Source organism: Pimephales promelas, chromosome 4 (genome assembly GCF_988280905.1).
Source record: "Pimephales promelas chromosome 4, fPimPro1.hap1.1, whole genome shotgun sequence".
In the NCBI taxonomy this organism is placed as follows: Eukaryota; Metazoa; Chordata; class Actinopteri; order Cypriniformes; family Leuciscidae; genus Pimephales; species Pimephales promelas.
The window spans coordinates 28,553,981-28,572,339 of record NC_142772.1 but is presented as its reverse complement, the minus strand read 5'-3'; the positions used below and the strand labels follow the sequence as shown (position 1 = coordinate 28,572,339).

Below are 18,359 nucleotides of genomic sequence, written 5' to 3'. Positions count from 1 at the left end.
CTAGCACTAGGCCTGCTTGTGTGCATCTCACGCTAGCTCATGATTGATAGGAGTCCATTTTAAGATAATCAGATTAGTCAGATTGTGCTGAGCTTCAACTGGCAAGCCTCTTACCTCCAATCAGAGAGAGATGAGGTGGGGGACACGGGTAGTCTCATACATTGTCTACAACTAAAAGAATTATGTCAAAGTTTGAATTATTAGTCAAAGAATTATTAGCACATTATCATTGTAAAACTAAGTTTTATAAATTATAAAAAACGAATGTTTGATTAATCTTTTTTAACTCTTAATTATGTTTTACCCGCTCAAATTAGGAAACTATAGCCTACCACTTTGAGGTCATTGCATCTTTCACAGGTGTTCGACACAATCTCGCCACTTTCCGGTCATCAAACAGAGGCGATTGGCTAAATATCTGAGATTTGGAATACACATATGACCCAGAGGGATGCATATAGGGAATCTTATGTGCATATGCATATGTGTCCAGCAGCAGGTGGAATATTTCAACCCCAGGGGTTGGCAAGGTGGCTTGCCGAGGGAAAGACACAAGCTTAGAGAGGCAGAGGAAACTACAGTGGAAATACACATGTGGGGGTCGCTCAGGGGAGGGACCATGCACACGAAAGGGAACCTAGCCGACGCCCAGGAAATAGACACTGGCACCAACGTCAGGGGCGCTGGAGGAACTCAAGGCTTCTGAAGCTCACCTGAGGAGAATATCGCACGCATCCAGTCCGAAGAGTGGAATGGCGAGCAAGCGAAGACACCTGAGGTACTAGCTGGTTGAAGCGAGTACATGAGGGGACACAGGCCCCACTCGGAGATTATAGACTCTGGCAAATATGTTGGGTGTTGCCTAGCCTGCAGCTCTGCAGATGTCTATTAGAGAGGAGCCATGCACTAGAGCCCAAGAGGACGCCACACTCCTGGTAGAGTGGGCAGTCACACCAAGGGGGCAGGGTCGACCTTACTGCTGGTATGCCAAAGCAATGGCGTCCACTATCCAGTGAGACAACCTTTGCTTAGAGAGAGCCTTTCCCTTCTGCTTCCCACCATAACAGACAAAGAGCTGGTCTGAGGCCCTGAAACACTGCATTCTGTCTACATAGGTGCAGAGAACATGTACTGGACAGAGCTGTGCCAAGGCTGGGTCTGCCTCCTCCGAGGGCAGGACTTGCAGGTTCACCACTTGGTGCCGGGAGTGGTGGGAACCTTGGGCACATATCCAGGCCCGGCCCGAATTCCAGGAATGCTTTGTCAACGGAGAATGTGTGCAGGTCCCCTCTTGATGGAGGCCAATGCAATCAGATGCACTGTCTTCATTGACAGCAGCTTAAGCTCAACTGATTGCAAAGGCTCAAATGGAGCACTCTTCAGGGCAGTTAGAACCACTAAGAGGTCCCAAGAGGGCACAAGAGGAGGGCGAGGAGGATTCAGTCTCCTCGCTCCTCTCAGGAACCTGACGATCAGGTCGTGCTTCCCCAAAGGCTTACCATCGATAAGGTCATTGTGTGCGGCAATAACGGCGATGTAGACCTTAAGGGTGGAGGGAGACAGCCTTCGCTCCAACCCTTCTTGAAGGAAGGAAAGCACAAAACTGAAAATCTCTGGGGGTCTTGTCGGTGAGAAGAGCACCAGTTGACGAAAAGGTTCCACTGTCTTGTGGACGACACCCTAGCGGAAGTGATGGTAGCCACCACCGCATATTTGCGGCCCTGCGGCCAGCTGTGCACCAGTGCATCCGTGCCGAGGGTGCACTCGGTAAGAGAATAATACTGGGCGCAATGGGTCGAGTCATGAGAGGCAAACAGATCTATCTCTGTGTCCCCGAACTGGTCCAAAATCAGCTGGTTCCGCCTGGGGATGGAGTCGCCATTCTCCAGGGAGGGGCTGAAGCCGGGACAGCTCGTTGGCTGCGTGGTTCAGGGCTCCGGGAATATAAATGGCACGAAAGGACCTCAGACGCTTCTGACACCATATGAGGAGGTGGCGGGCGAGTTGCGACATACGGTGGGAGAACAGACCACCTTGATGGTTGATGTACGCTAAAGTTGCGGTATTGCCTGTTCATACTAGTACATGCTGGTTCTTGGAAGCGGTGCAGAGCGAGCTCTAAAGCCAGCAACTCGAGGCAATTGACGTGCCGTAGGTGCTGGGGTCCTGTCCAGGAGCCCGCGACAGCACGTCCATTGCACATGGCACCCCAGCCCGTGGCAGAGGCATCTGTCGTAACAACATGCTGGAAAGCTCATTCCAGGGATACAAAGGCCCATTGAAAACTGAGGTTCCTCCACGTGGTGAAGGTCTGACGGCAGGTCGGAGTAACTGATAGTTGGAGAGTGCCGTGTTGCCATGTCCACCTCTGAAGCCAATGCTGAAGCGGTCTCATATGAAGCATTCTGAGTGGCGTTGCTGCGGCTGCGAATGCCAGAAGCCCCTGAAGGAGCCTCTGAAAAAGTTTCTGTGGAACTGCACTCTTGCCCTCGAATTGTCTCAGGCAGGTCAGCAGTGACTGCGTGAGCTCGCTCGTAAACTGTGCGGACATGGCGACTGATATCGGTACCGAGAAAAGAGATCCTCTGCACGGGGCAAAGTTTGCTCTTTTCCCAGTTGACCCGTGGCGGCGTGCTATGGCGGAGACTGCTCCAACCCGATGCTTGCGGCTGACCGGGAAAACATGGCAGTCATCTCGGGGTCGGGATCCTCACTTGACGAATCCTGCCGCCTTGTGATGCTGCGACAGACATTGCATCATCCTCTGCAACGCCAAAGCAATGCCAAAGGAAACCCAGGAACATCTGAGGATGAACCCATGAGCACCCCCTGAACGCTGACTGGCATCGTCACGGGAAGGGTAGGTGCAGAGCACGGACGTGTAGTCGGCGCTTTGTTCCACACCGTCACCCTCAGGTCACCCTGGCCACCAGCCGAAGTACTAGCTCTATTTCTAGAGTCAGTAGATCGGGGTGTGGATGAGAGGACTCTTGTGAGCTCATTGAGTCTCGACCGTAGTGACGAGATGGTCATGTTGCCTCAGAGAGAACATGACTCATCCACGAGCGCTGCTCTAGCATGATCAATGCCCAAACACACTAGACAACGATCGTGACCATCAGAGTCAGAAACGAATCTGCCACATGCAGAAGTTCACGGGTGAGGCATCTTTAAAAAGACGTGCCAAGTGCAAGCTCTTTTGTGATAGAAATTTCAGTGCTGAAGCGCCTGGGGAGAAACACACTCTCAGGCAATCACTGCACAGAAAGAAGGAAACGAGAACTCGCCGTCACACCAACACGAGACTCTCTTTGAAGAAGCTGACGATCAGCTTTGAGAATGCTTGGGGAACAAAGAGTGAACTTGGCTCCAAAGCGAAAACATGCCTGATTTGCGTTCAGCGTCCTCCTTAAATACCCACAAGGTGAGGCAGCGTTACGCTATGCAAAATCCGCAGACCGATGGCATTTCTTTGCTATTGGATCGTTTTATATTGATTGAAGCTGATAGGCTTTCTAAGCGAAAATCCCATTCGTCATCATCCGACGGAACTCGGAGTGACAACGAAAGGGAACAGAGGTATTCGAGACGCACCAAATCTAAGCTGATCAAACAATATTTGCTGTTACTTAGACAGAAATATCGTGTCTTTGCACCCAAGCATGCTGATTGAAGGGATGTCGGATATAAATAGTCACTAATCTGACTCAAAACTTGTGGAAGTATACAAATCTGATTATCTATTTGGGAAAAATAATCTTAGAGTCAGTCAGAATAAAATCAAACATTTACAATTTATTGACCAAGTAATCAAGCAATAATTCAAAATCCAATTCATGAAATCAACAGTAAATCATATCAGATCAACAATTCAGAAATCATGGAATTTGGAAAAATGATTACCAATGAAAATCACACACAGCAGTAGTGTGGGCAGTCAACCTACAGACTCCTCAAACTTTTCTGCTCCTTTTCCTTATAAACCCAGATTTTCAATATTCTTTACCAAATAGTCTTGTCATTATAATTAGATTTGGGTCCCCTATAGGGGGTTCACAGTTTGAATTGATTCTTGTTTTAGATACAGCAGATAGTTTTAATGGAGGATCTGGGGGAGGGAACACCTTTATGGGTCACATAACTTTTATCAAACTTTACATCTTCTTGTAGCATTTCATTAAATTTGGGAGAATGAGACCATTTTACCAGGCGCACCGAGACACTTAAAATGATGCCAAACAGTGAGTTCTGGGTGAGGGGGAGCAGGGGGTGTGATGAGACTGTAAAAGTAAGGTGTGAACTGCACTGTGTGCTGTGTCTCAGAAGTTGCTGTTATGCAAGTATACATATGCATACATAATAATATTACAAAGATTATAATTTTGGTGTATTAACAAAGATTTTGTAAGATTTCAAAAAGATGTTTATTTATATTAATTTCTATTTAGCATTTCATATTTGGAAAAAAAAAAGATAATCTGAAAAACTTCTAAATAATCCAGGATACATTCGTTAAATCGAAGGTGGGTTCCATTCGACAAGGTCCCTGCTCAGTGTTCACAGCTCCCTAATCCCTGAACACCGTAGATCAGTTATGGTGGACTTTGCTGACAATAATCGCTCATTTGGAATGCCCTGCAACGTCATCAAAGAAAGGCAACAACGAGGTTGCACAGATTATGATGTAAATTACAATATTAAATATTGTATTCGTTTATTAGACTGCTTCTCAGCACTTTTCATTTGTGTAGATATTCATACAATAGACTAGGAAAATGTAGCATTCATCACACCAAATGTTCATAAATACTCTAGCTTATATAATAATAACAATATTTATGAATACTCAGAGCCGTTAGAAATTTTAATTTAAAATCTCTTCCAACGGCTTTGAATATGGTTAGTTCAAACTGGTGACGAGGTGCACAATGACAGTTGGTTGATTTTCGCTCTCTACTTCCTGTGAAATAATGTATCGATGTTCCCTTATTCCCTATGCCATTTGCAGTGCCCTTTGAACTAAAGATGTTCATTCCCTTCGGATTGGAATCTCACTTAAGATGGCGAAATACCTTGTGAAGTGCACTTCGCAGTCCACTTACGGTCGAATGGAACGCACCTAGTGTTTTTCAGTGTTTTTAAACATGTACAAGAATAGCAAATCTTACAATAACATGTTTACAGTATTCCTTAACAAATCACATAGGATAGGCCTTAGCTTGGTGTTTTTCATTACGTAAGATTTCAGCATTGTGTCATTCATCTTTTTTGTGTTCAAAACTTTCTCATTACAGTCCCAAAACTGTGAGATTCTGCTTGTTGTCCACCACTCTACATGGACTTACATCATCTAGAATGAAGGACCGTCTATGGGTAAGAAGCGCAAAGGCGCCAATATTTATTTCCCCAAAGCACCTTTCACGCAGACACCGGAAGCAGATGTGTCTACCACAATGAGGGCAGACGATGTTGGGACAGCCTCTTCCATTGTGTGTAAGCAGGGCCTTGCAACCTGGACAGGCCCTGAAGTATGGACATCCTCTCACCGAGCTTTGTGGGTCACTGATTTTTGTGTCGCTGAGGAGAGCAGCACGGAGCGCACAGTTCGGCAGCGTGCAGGATTTGGTGGTCGAAGAGTTATGTGGCCATTCCCTCTGACATGCCAAGCAAAACTGGAACACACACCTCTTCGATTTAGAGCAAGACCTGCAGACTGCGAGCTGACCATCCAGAATGCCAATATCAGACTGCTGACAAATGGGACACTGGGAAAGGGGGAAAGAATTTGTGGGACTTGGTCACTCAAATAAATAAAGAGGGGCCCTAATTCACAGATTCCATTAACTTGCTATTCCAATAAAAAAAACATACATAAATCTTGACAGAAATCAAGAGGCAGTTAAGATTTTATCAGAAGAAGTTTGATGAACAAACAAACTGTCCAAGGCAACCCTATGTAGGGCTATGGACACACCAGATGATAAAACATCAATGATATAAATATTATTATTATTATACAGACACACACACACAATGACCAGTGAACTATGTAGCCTATAATTGACATTATTAAAGGTGTAATTACATTCTGAGGGGTAAATAAAGTATTTTCCCTACTTAATGTAACTAAGTTAAAGGAATACAACTAGTACAAGTATTTTTCAAGCAGTTTCCTTAAATAATGCTCTAGCCTAATCAAGCACAGTATGGCAGTACAATGTACTTTACAACCCAAATCTGAAGCTGTAACCCTGACATAGTTACATCATAAGCTTATTCATTCAACTAATCAAAACTGCAAAAAAATGCATTAAGGATAATCTTACTAGTTGCCTTAATAAGAAAGTATATTTTCACAATTTTCACATCTAAAATAGAACTAAAATAATTGCTATAGCTAAATGATCCTAAAAGTTATAACCCAGGAAGGCTCTTCTAGACACTTCTCAGTGGAAAACTGCGTCACAGTTAATCAGACCCCTTGACATAGTGTGCTAAATAGAGTCTCAGAGCTTAATTCCCCTCCTATACTACTCTGTCAGAACAAGTGCCTAAAAATAGCAAGTACAAAATTTCTGACGTCATGATGGATATCAGAGCTCTTGCGCGGTCAATCTACCTTTGGAACGTTCATGGCTCAAATCCTCCTGGACCACATTCACAGATGACAAACCTGAGTGAGAGAGAGAGAGTAGACGAGGGTCAGCGGATTAGAAAGGAAAAGGTAAGACAAAGATATTGAGAACTGGTAGGTGAACTGAGGACACTGACAATAAGGCAGAGTGGGATAAGATGAGCCATTTTTTTTTACACATGGTCCTCAAGATAAGACATAATTAGGCAGGAGTACAATGAAAGTTGTCAGAAATGTCATCATTTGAAATGATCAGAATACCTAAAAATATGGCTTATAAAAAAGGTAAGTTGATTACCGAGTCAGTGGGTAGCTAAGTTGCAACATCTGGGTGTAAACTGACCAACTGAATCTGAATCTAACTAATTTAATAACCAAATGTCCTGTTATAAATAGTCATATTTATTTTCTTAAAGCTAACATAAAACCGACCAAATGAATTTGAAATTTCAACATATTTAATTGTTTGCATTTCTGTTGAAGACCAAAGTTCTAACCTTCCCAAAACAGACTAAACAGAGAGTTTGTTGAGTATAATTAAATAAAAAAAAGTAATTAGAATGAATGAATAAATGGCGCTGAAACTAATAAACATTTTAGTCAAAAGGTTCTTTGCATGGTAGTTTTTCCTGCAATGTCAAACATGTTAGGCCACTAGGGACTACAGTTGGAAAGATATATATAATATTTTGGTTCTTATCAGAGAAGTTTATTTGATTGTTCCCATCAAATAAACCAAAAAAAATGTTGTGTAATACATTAAAAATATACCAGTTTATGGTGGAGTAAGTTAAAATGGCTCAATTTAACCCACAACATTTGGCTCACTTTGCCGCATAACTGCCATTTTGGACAACTAGCTTGTTTACCAATTCAGGCTATTATTTAGCAAAATGATTTGGATGATTTTATACATTGCTAAATCACGCAAAAAAAAAGTTTTAGGCGTGGACAAATTTGCTTTGATGTAACAGCCATTACATCAACCCAAAACAGTTTTTAAAGTAAATGGGTGTCTTCCACTCCTCCTGTGTGTCACAGTCTGACAGAAATCATGAGTGGTTCCAAAATATGCGGTCAAATGCTGAACTGGTCAAATTCAACAAATGATCCACCACATGAAAATGCACCTGCTCCTACATGTTGTGTACAATTTAAAATCTTCCGACAAGTGTGAATTCAAAAAGTCTGAATTCTGTTCAGTGACTGTTTTCAATAGGATGTAAGCCTATAAGAAGAGCAAACAACTAGAAGTAAAATTAAACCAGTACGTACCAGTGACTCGGTGTTCTGTCCACTTCTTTGTGCGTCGAAACTCAAAATGTTTCTGTTTATTTCCTGCAAGCTTAAACATACTGAAGGGGAATACCAACAGACCTGCTTCTTTCACTTTCAGTTTTTATACAGAGAATAATAGATTCAAAAGATAGGCCTACCATATTGACAGTAATGAAAAAAACTTTCATCTGAGAAAGGTATAATCCTGTATGTGTCATTGTTTGGCTATTTGTTTGTTTGTTTTTCTTGAAAAACACTAGGCTATTCATTGAAAAGATGCCTACAGAGGTTTCGTGATATGGGTTTATATAGCGACAGCTGCTGATGAGTGAAGGAAAGTTCTGGCTCTGATCACTCATCAATGCTGTTATTATGAATCTGTTTTACTGCATCCTAATCCTCTTTACCTTTACATAATCTATATGTTCTGTGGTACTTTTCACTGCAACAAATCCTATTCAAATAATGAAATAAATAACATGCAGAAGTTCGTACAGTCAAACCAAAATCACAAATTTAATTTGAATTCATTCTCTTAAAAAATTATTTTAATCATCAGGATTATAAGTGTATTATAAAGTGAAAACCAGAACTTTTTGGAGTAAAACTTTATTCTCTTTGGAAATTAAAATACAGTATTCTCACTTTTCATTTCTCATTATTAAATCAATGAAATTTAAATTAAAATGTTATTTTTAGTAGTTTATCCTCAGAGTTATTCTGCTACTACAGTTCTAGATGTTGAAGGATCTCAGTGTTATCCACTATCACACAGGGCTCTGGCTCAACATCATCATCATCATCGTCATCAAAGTCTTCATTGTCATAGCATTCTGAGCGCAGGCAGCGAAAGCAGAACTCCTCGTTGCATTGTGGACAAATTATATTCGGGCACCCCTCACCGCTGTGTGTTAGTAGGGCATGACATCCAGGACAGGCCCTAAGGTACGGGCATCCTTTCACCGAACTTTGTGGTTCACTGATCAGTTTCACGCTCAGGAGAGCAGCACGGAGCGCACAGTTCGGCAGCGTGCAGGATTCGGTGGTCGAAGCAGTGCGAGGCCATTCCCTCCGACATGCCCAGCAGAACTGAAACACGCACCTCCTCACTTTAGAACAAGTCCTGCAGACCGCACGCTGACCATCCAGCTTTCTGATATCAGACTGCTGACAATGAGGACACTAAAAATTCAGACAAACAGTGAACATTACATTCGTCCTGCAGTGACTCTGCGCTGCAGGATACATCATCAAATGACTTTGGTCACTATGAGCCAACTACTAAAAAAGTATGTTCTATATACAATGACTGTGTAATATGAATATAATTCAGTCGAAGTACATTCAACACGCTCCACTACCTTTCATGACTCTTCCCACGTGGCCTCATGGGAAAATAAAGTGTCCATCATGTGCACACTTAAGAATCTTGCCTGAAGCAGTAGGTCCTCCAGATACTTTTTGCCTACTCTTTTATGAGTACTATGAATTCAGACATACTTCTTGTCACACACTGTTGCCTACTATAGTAGGGAAGTATGTGATTTGGTATGCAGCCATTCTGAAGTGTGTTAACTAAGAACACTTTACTTTACATGAGGCCATGGAAGAGGATTTGTGAAAGGAAGGGAAGCAACAGCTGACACCCAACTTAAGGTCACATGGAGTGACAACAGTGAATTTCGTTCATACTACATACATTCATTGTATATAGAAGATACTTTTTGATTGAGTCATTGAATTATTCACTCAACTCATTCTATCAAAAACACAGTGATTAATTGAGCTGGCTCGCCATCGTTGGAACCATTTTTGTTGGTGGAGCAAAAAAAAAAAAGAGGCAAATTTGGGTCTAAATGTTATTTATTATAATATCTACTATTGAAGTTTTATTAAAAAAAATCACTGTATAAGTGCATAACTTGACTGACAACATATTGCAGCTTTTCTGGAAAAAAATCTTTTTACAATGAGTGCAGACACATTGAGTGCACGAAATTAAAATTTGCTTCCTGGATTATGACATAATGAGGGCAGATTGTACAAATTCATGAAAATAAAATGTTGTGTAATATCACATTGAAAATATAACAATTTATACTTGGATATTTAACTTAACTACAGTGCCTTATATAATGCTGGCTCAATTTAACCCACAGTTTTTGGCTCACTTTGCCCCATAACTGCCATTTCGGACAACTAGCTAGCTTACCAATTCAGGCTAATATTTAGCAAAATGATTTGGATAATTTTATACATTGCTAAATCACACAAAAAATTAAAAATTAGGCGTGTACAAATTTGCTTTGATGTAACAGACATTACATCAACCCAAAAACAGTTTTTAAAGTAAATGGGTGTCTTCCACTCCTCCTGTGTGTCACAGTCTGACAGAAATCATGAGTGGTTCCAAAATATGCGGTCAAATGCTGAACTGGTCAAATTCAACAAATGATCCACCACATGAAAATGCACCAGTTCCTACATGTTGTGTAAAATGAAAATAAAGCGTTACCTTTGGACTGTTCATGGTTTAAAATTTGCTGTTCCAGATAGACTGAGAAACCTGTGAACAATAAAGAGAAATACTGAAAATTTAGAGTAAATTAAAAGGTGTTTAAGTCACTGGAGAACAACACATGCATATTCAGCACAGTCACAGTTTTTAAATCAGTCAGGAAAAGGATTAATCAATGCCTAATTATTAATACAACAAGACAACACTTATTCATTCCTAGTGTATACAAGTCATAAATGTACAAATGTCAATTTTCTCTGAACTGACTGTTTACAGAACAGAACAGAACATGTAGAGAGTGAAGTAATTAGAATCAAAAACTTTAAAAAGCAAACAAATACCTTCTTCGCTGGTAGATCATAAACACGCCTGTCCCCGAACTGGTTTGTTCCTGCTTGTAATCACAGCTTGAATGAAGGGGAATACCAAAGAACCACTTTCACTTTGTTGCAACCTGATATGTTACAACCTTTTTTCGCTGCTTCCCAACTGATTAAATGACAGAGGGGGATCATTTTAACTGACATTAACACTGAGTGCAAGATTTATTGTCTGTTTCAGGTTACAAATGGAATGGTATTCACCAAATTTAAATGTGATATCTTCTGCATTTGTTATAATACAGTTTTAGTTATAGCTATTTGTTTCTTAGTCACACATATTTCAACATTCCTATCTTTAAAATAATTTATATTTTTATATTACAGATGTGTTTAAAATTTTGTTTACAATATAATACTTTGTATTAGATACTATACTTGTATCTATCAGGTTTTGATGGTTTGTAATACAGGTCGAACAGTATATTATACTTTGTTATAATTGCACTTGCAGTTGCAAGATGATCATTTTTGTATTTGGTTTGTATTTTTTTTAGTTTTATTACTTAACCTTTATTTAACCAGGTAGGCACATAGATGACTAATGCTCATTAAAAATGGTGACCTGGCCAAGATAAAGCGTCGAAGTGCAGACACATAAAGATACACATTAAGGACAGGGCAATTGCATTGTGCAAAGTAAGTCAAAAATAAAGTAACTATAGACAGTATTCCTAATGGAACAATAATAATGATGTAATAAATAATTAAACAGTAAAATGCAGTGTTAAGTGACTCAACTTCCCCCTCTTTAATTACTTATGTGAGAATTCATTATAAATAATTAATCTTTAATGAAGATTGACTCAAAAGTCCCAAAATGTCATTCCAGGTAACGGTCCTGGCTTAAAATCTGAATACAAAAATATAAAAATATAAATAAAAGTATCTAAAATCTATGGATATCAGTACATTTGTAAATGCCAACAATGGTAGAAATGTAATTAATTTAAAAATTCATTATGTTGAATGACATTTTCATGGGGAAAAACAAAAAAAAATGGTTAATTACAGTCTTGAAATGTGTACATGTACATACACAACACTCTAATAAGTATAGAAAGTCCTAAAATAAGAATTAAGTATTTTTTTTACTTAAAATAAGTATTTTTTAAAATAACTAATTTATATGTTTAAATAAATAACTTAAATTTGATCAACTGTAACTGTTTAAAATATATGTAACTGTTTAAAATATGTAACTGGAGCATAAGACTAGGCTGAGAAAAAAACTCGATATCGCCATCTTGTGTTTAAATAACAAACGAACGATTCGAACAAGCGTTCTGACCATACCTGGGTAATTGACGTGAAGTGGCTTTTTCACCGTCAGAAAAGATAAAAATAACCATTTTCATCATTTAGAATACTGTAAATGGTTAAACATTTTTGTTTACATGAATTTGTTGTTTTAATACCAGGGTTAATAAATATACATATATGGTGGGACGGTTGACAAAATTATTTCCTGAATATTTATTACTTTTATAAACAAAGAAAATAATGTTTAAAAATCTTAAAGGGCACTTCTGGTATAATTTTGCAAGTGCCTATTTCACTAAGTGGCCATCAATTTTCCTATACATATATTTCTAAAAGTATAGGAATCTCATAAACAAAACAAAAAAGAATGTTCTTACCTTATATTAAGTTGGGTAATATCATGGACAACTACATTTAGTTGGAAGACCCCATTCAATGTCATGTGACTGAAGACCCCTATGCACATGGTGAATATTTCTCACATAATTGTTCAAACATTTAACTGTTTTCAGACCACAGAAATTGTTACGTTTTTTGTCCTTTGGTGCGAATTATTATTATTCTTTTAACAGCAAGACTTTGTAATATTAAAGCCCGTCTACGGAAAGCATGGCACTCCCTATTAAGTCCAACAGAGTATCACAGTCCTGCCCATAGCCCGAGAGAGCGTTGGTGCCAGAAGTAAATTTTCCATTAATTTCTCCCATTGAGGTTTTGGAAAATCCGTATCTAAAGAGTTTTAGAGCATTTCTGAGGATAATCAGCTACGGCTGAACTCATATGCATACAATATTTAATTTCGTGTGAAAAAAAAGAAGAGAAAATCCAAAAAAAGTCAAAGGTAAAAGGGCAAAGGCTGTGTACATATTTTCATTTCCGAGCGAAGGAACTACTCATCCCATAAACCACTGCGCCTCACTGAAGCCACCGTGAAAGAGCCTTTTGAGTGACTTCCAAATCCATCCATAGAAAATTGAGGTTTGACCACGGGGTGAAGGTCTGATGGCAGGTCGGAGTAACTGGTACTCGGAGCACGGCAGCACGCCGTGTTGCCATGCCCACCTCGCGACTTAGTCACAAAGCCAAAGCTGAAGCAGTATCATATGAAGCGATCCGAGCAGCGTTGCCGCGGCTGCAGATGCCATATGCCCCAGGAGCCTCTGAAATAACTTTAGTGGAACCCGACTCTTTCGCTTGTTTGCCAGGCAAGTCAGCAGTAGCTGAGTGGAGAAGGCGACCGAGTCAAATTCGAGGGAAGAGATCCTCTGCACGGGGGAAAGTTTACTCTTTTCCCAGTTGACCCAAAGGCCCAGTTAGGTGCTCGAGCACTGGGTCCCTGTGTTCGCAGACCTGATCTTGAGAGTGAGCTAGAAAAGCCAGTCACTGAGATAGTTCAGGATGCGAACCCCGTGTTCCCATGGAGGAACAAGGGCTGCCTCGACAACCTTCCTGAAGGCTCGAGGAGACTGGGCTAGCCTGAATGGGAGAACAGCGTACTGATATCCGTGCCCTCTGACAGCAAACCATAGGTACAGGCTGAGCTGAGGCGAAAGTAGGCATCCTTCAGGTTGATCGCTGCAAACCAATCCTGTGGCCACACATATTTGAAAATGCATTTGGCCAGGAGCATCTTGAACAGCAGCCTGTGAAGCAAGCGGTTCAGATGCGCTAGTCCAGGATTGGTCATAACCCACCGGCTTTTTCCGGGACAATGGAGTATGGGCTGCAAAACCTAGACCTTGGTTCGGCTCGTGCTCGGCAAGCATCTTGATCGTACCCTTCGCCAGTAGGGTAGCAACATCCGCTCTCACGATAGGGGCATAGTCACCAACCAAAGTGAAGCGGACTCTCCTGAAGCAGGGAGGAGAATCAAACTGAATCGCAGGGTGCTAACTGAATCGCATTGCCAAGAATGATGGTTTGTGCAACCCAGCAGGACAGGTTGGGAAGCTCAGTCAGGCTCCCAAATACTGTGCCAGGGGTGCAGCAAAGGGTAATGTCCGGCCCGAACGTGTATGGTATAGCACCCTGACAGAGGAGACCAGGGAAGGACCAGCGTTCCACGGGGGCCTGCTCTGCCAGGGGCGGCACACACTGTCTTCCGAGCTCTGGGACAGAGGGGGATAAGAGTGGTGAGGCTCATAAGCGGAGCGCAGTGTCATCCGCGCCCTCTGGGGGCTCAGAGATGGGATGCAGCTCTTTGGAGACGAGATTCTCCCCAAGCCCTCCACCAGGGGAAGAAGTGGCCCTGCAACCACTTCCTGAAAGAACTGCAACCCATGTCTGAGCTGCCCATAACGGAAGCGCCTCATCACCTGGGGTTCAGCGGGGCTGCAGGGCTAGTATGGGAAGGGGTGTCTTCCTGCAACCACCTCCACGACACGGCCCGGTGCCGCTGGGGCCGGTCAGGAGGGGGCGGAAGTCGTAGGAGGTTGCGTTCGGCGGCAAGCGGCGGCTGGTTGGCAGCAGATGGTTGTGGTGTCAGACAAGTTTGGTAGCCACCGTCCGCTTCCGGGCGACCGAGAACTGTTGGGCAGAGTCCCCGAATGCGCCACTGAAGAGGCCAGCCGGGGATATGGGGGAGTTGAGAAAACAAGTTTGCTCAGCCTCGTGCATATCAACCAGATTAAGCCGGGAACCAAATCCTTTCTACCCAGACGTGCATGAAGAGGTCATGATATCATGGAAATTGGTGTCCATCTTGAATTTGAAGGTCAAAAATAGGTCAAATCAATAAATCTACATAATTTATGAATTTCTTGACCCAAATAGTCTACATTACCATGTATTATGCAGCACTGTGGGCAAAAGTTCATTTCCAGCTTGGCCGACGGCAGCCATTTTGGATATCGGGTTCTCACAAAATTTCCCCACATTTTTGTGAGGGGCACCCCGGCTCATTTTTTTCTTTAACCTTTATAGATGACAAATCCAGTGAGAAATGAACCTTCGCTCTCCATGGTCACGGAACTGATATAGATGACCCAATAAGTCTTTCTTTGGTCTCAAGCGTTTGAATTACATGGGAGCCAGTGGGAGCTGGGCTCCCATAGAGAGAGGATGAGCTCCCATGAAAGCAGTAAAATCATACACCTGTGGGGGTCTTTAAAGGGGTCAGGAACTGGCTTTTTACATTTTATTATATTGTTGTCTGAGGTCAACTTATGACGTTTGCTTGGTTTTTGCATTCAAAAACATCCAAATTAATAAGTAATAGGCTATTTTGTAACCAAGTTTTTGGCCTACCTGAAAAACACTGGATTTTTATGTGCGTCTCGCACTGAAGGCTTGGAAGTAAAGGCCCACTGCTGTGAGTGGATAAGAGTTTTGCATATTATAATGAGTCCCGCTGATGCACTTGGGTGATATTGTTTTGAAACGTCCAATGTTGTAAAATGGCAACCTGAATGATTCGACCCAAAGTCCGTGTGTTGCACAATTCCTGTCAGATTCAATATAGACGGCACAGCACCGTTCTTTACTCTTAATCGGTCTGCAAATCCAGTCTTGTTTACAAAACAATCCTCAGTGAAATGAAGCGAACAGACGACGATGTTTTACCCTCATCAGCTGGAACGTCATTAAAAATAAAGTTTATCCATGCAGTCCGAGTCCTATTGGAATCCAGAGGAAGCTTATGCAGCGACTGTCGTCTTTCACAACAAGGCACTGCACAATATTCTGTATTGCTCGGCAGCTCGATCCAGTTTGTCATCAGGAGGTAGGCATCTATGTTTTTTGGCTATGCGTGATTGCGTGTAATGCGAGAATCGGTGGGCGGGGTTTTTTGCTGGGGCTGCATGGTGTCAATAAAAGCTTTTATTGGACTAATAAGGACGTTTTCAGTTCTGAAACTTAAAGGATATTTTTATAATATGATAACCTCTTAGATGTCAAAAGCTCAAGGAAAATTTGACTTCTCAGTTCATCACCCCTTTAAAAATCATTAGCACCATTATTTTAAATTACAAATAAAGCACTTTTTCCTTCAATGTTTATAACCCTTTCGCACATACGATTGAACACACTGGTGTGATTAGAACAGTCAGTGCATTACGTGATCAACTGCTAAACTCAAACGTGCTTTCGCTTTAGCTGGCGCCAAGGGGGTAATCCATCGACTGGAAGTTGAAGCCTCGCGAGAGCTCCCCTCTTGTAGCAGAACTTCACTTGCGTCAGCATTTCCATTGACTCCCATTCATTTTGGCGTCACTTTGACAGCGAATAACTTTACATCTGAGGCGTTTGAAGACCCCATTTGTCCATTATTTATTTCTAAAGTAACATGACAATGTATACAATGCTCCATTACCTTGTAGCTTTTGTTATGGCCCCGTAGAAGCAGTTTTTTGTAAAAGTAGGCTAACGATTGCGTCATAACCAAGCGACTCTCTGTCGCACAGTAGAGAGATTACTGTATGGACAGGAGGAGAAGCTGGCGGGCAATCGGGGAAACGTGGAGGCAAAATGAGAAAATAATTAATCAGAATACCTAAGTTTCTCCTGCTCCTAGCTCATGGACAGCTCCGACTCACACTCTCCACCTCTGCAAGTTTCGGAAGGGAATGATTCAGATTTCTCATGCCACAGCCACTAGAAGACAGACGGATTGCTCACGTCACATGTACGTCGTCAAGCTCTGTTTGAGTCGGTTTGAGTCTGCGCGTCAAGAACGGAATTGCTAAATTTAAAAAAATAAAATAAAACAAAAAAAATTAGCTTCACTTGTCTCAATGTAGTTACAATCAATGAGATGGCTCTGTCCACTTCTTATACTGTCTATGGCTGGCGCTGAGCCAGAGACAGACAGCGCTCAGTGCTGCTGTCATGTATCACAACTGTTCTGTGTTAACCGCATACTGTTTATTTTAGGTTTCAGACATTAAAATACACATTAGTACTAACAAAAAATTATTTTGAGTTTGTAAAATACATACTGATGTCTAAGCGGCAATAATAATCCTTTCCATTAACGTTACGTTACAATAAGACACGTTTTCATATCAGATAGACATTGTGTAAGTAGCTTTACATTTTACTCTATTCTTCTCCCAGTTCACCTGCCACTTACTTTCATGTATTTCGTGAGAAGTTGAGGAATTGACGTGTTGTAAAATACCATGTTGCCGCCCATCGCACATACTCAACTAACTTAAAGGGGTTTAAACATCAAAACACTCACTTGCACATATTTAACAATTGGAATATCAGTGTTTCATGTTATAGCTAATACATTTGTGAATATTTTGTGTAAAAAAGGAAAAATAAAAGCAGATCATCATTCATTCAGCGCTGTGTTGTGGTTGCACAAGCAATGAGGCATCCCCATGGAAACATTAAAGTGACAGGTTCTAAATAACAGTCACCTAGAAAAACTCACGCTGGGGGATCAGTTAGAATATTTTAGAAACAGTGTAAAGTTCAGAACTATGGAGGATCAGGAGTGCCACTTAAAAATAAAAACGAAGAATATATCAATTTAATAATTCAAACATAAAAATGTATATAAATCACTTTTAAATGGACAAATTAATAGACATTTTCAAAGTTGTTTAATTTCATATTTGAATAATATAATATAATTTAAATATAGGCCTAAGGGGAAAAAGATTACTGTAGTCTAGGAGTTTTAAAACTTGGTTTGAATGATCCTGCCCTGTTCTTGACAGTATGTGTGTGTTAAGTGGAATTATCCTCCTTTATGACTTTTTCCGTTATTTCACCATGCTTTGGCGTGTTTTGGTCATGTTATATCTCGGTTTCTGCTTTTTGTAAAGTAAAAGTGAATTAAATACCGACGGATACCACTTTGAAGAGCCCATTCTTTGCCATGAGGACAACAAAGTCGAACCATCAGTAGCAACAGGGTGATATAAGATTATTATTGTCTTTCTCTACTCCTGTAGTAATAAACATTGAAATCAAAAGAATCAAGTGCAGTGTTAAGCAATTATTTATCACACACACGCCTGCTTATAGGCTACTTTTTTCAAAATAAAATGACACCCTGCTGTCTCTGTTTGTTAAATGTCAATAAAAATCAATAATGTTTCATATTTTTAAAATGAAAACAAAAATGTTATGTTCATTTTGTTATAAATATGCAGTGAACAGAATCAATGTGTTGCCTGCACCACATGGACATTAAAATGTTTAAGGTTTTTTTTAATGAAAAGAGGCAGAGTGGTGTTTTATATAGTATTTCGTAAAGAGGCAGAGTTGTTGCATATCTCGTTTTATTGTTGCCTAAAATATAGCCTACATAAAGAGATAACCGGAGTAGCCT

The 18,359-nt window shown here is 40.9% G+C and overlaps 2 protein-coding genes across 2 annotated transcripts; both read right to left on the bottom strand.

Annotated features, from left to right (window-relative positions):
• Nucleotides 1-3,775: 3,775 nt before the first annotated feature.
• Nucleotides 3,776-8,016, bottom strand: LOC120470151 (uncharacterized). Its single transcript, XM_039659605.2, has 3 exons — nt 7,910-8,016; nt 6,620-6,673; nt 3,776-5,765 (listed from the first exon to the last, which is right to left on the bottom strand). Exons 2-3 carry the CDS (start codon nt 6,632-6,634, stop codon nt 5,289-5,291), a joined length of 492 nt encoding a protein of 163 aa, XP_039515539.2. The 5' UTR covers nt 6,635-6,673; nt 7,910-8,016; the 3' UTR covers nt 3,776-5,288.
• A 489-nt stretch (nt 8,017-8,505) lies between these two features.
• On the bottom strand, nt 8,506-10,928 carry LOC120470152 (E3 ubiquitin-protein ligase RNF144A). Its single transcript, XM_039659606.2, has 3 exons — nt 10,772-10,928; nt 10,428-10,478; nt 8,506-9,094 (listed from the first exon to the last, which is right to left on the bottom strand). The coding sequence occupies exons 2-3, from the start codon at nt 10,440-10,442 to the stop codon at nt 8,639-8,641; spliced, it is 471 nt and encodes a 156-aa protein (XP_039515540.1). The 5' UTR covers nt 10,443-10,478; nt 10,772-10,928; the 3' UTR covers nt 8,506-8,638.
• Nucleotides 10,929-18,359: the final 7,431 nt, after the last annotated feature.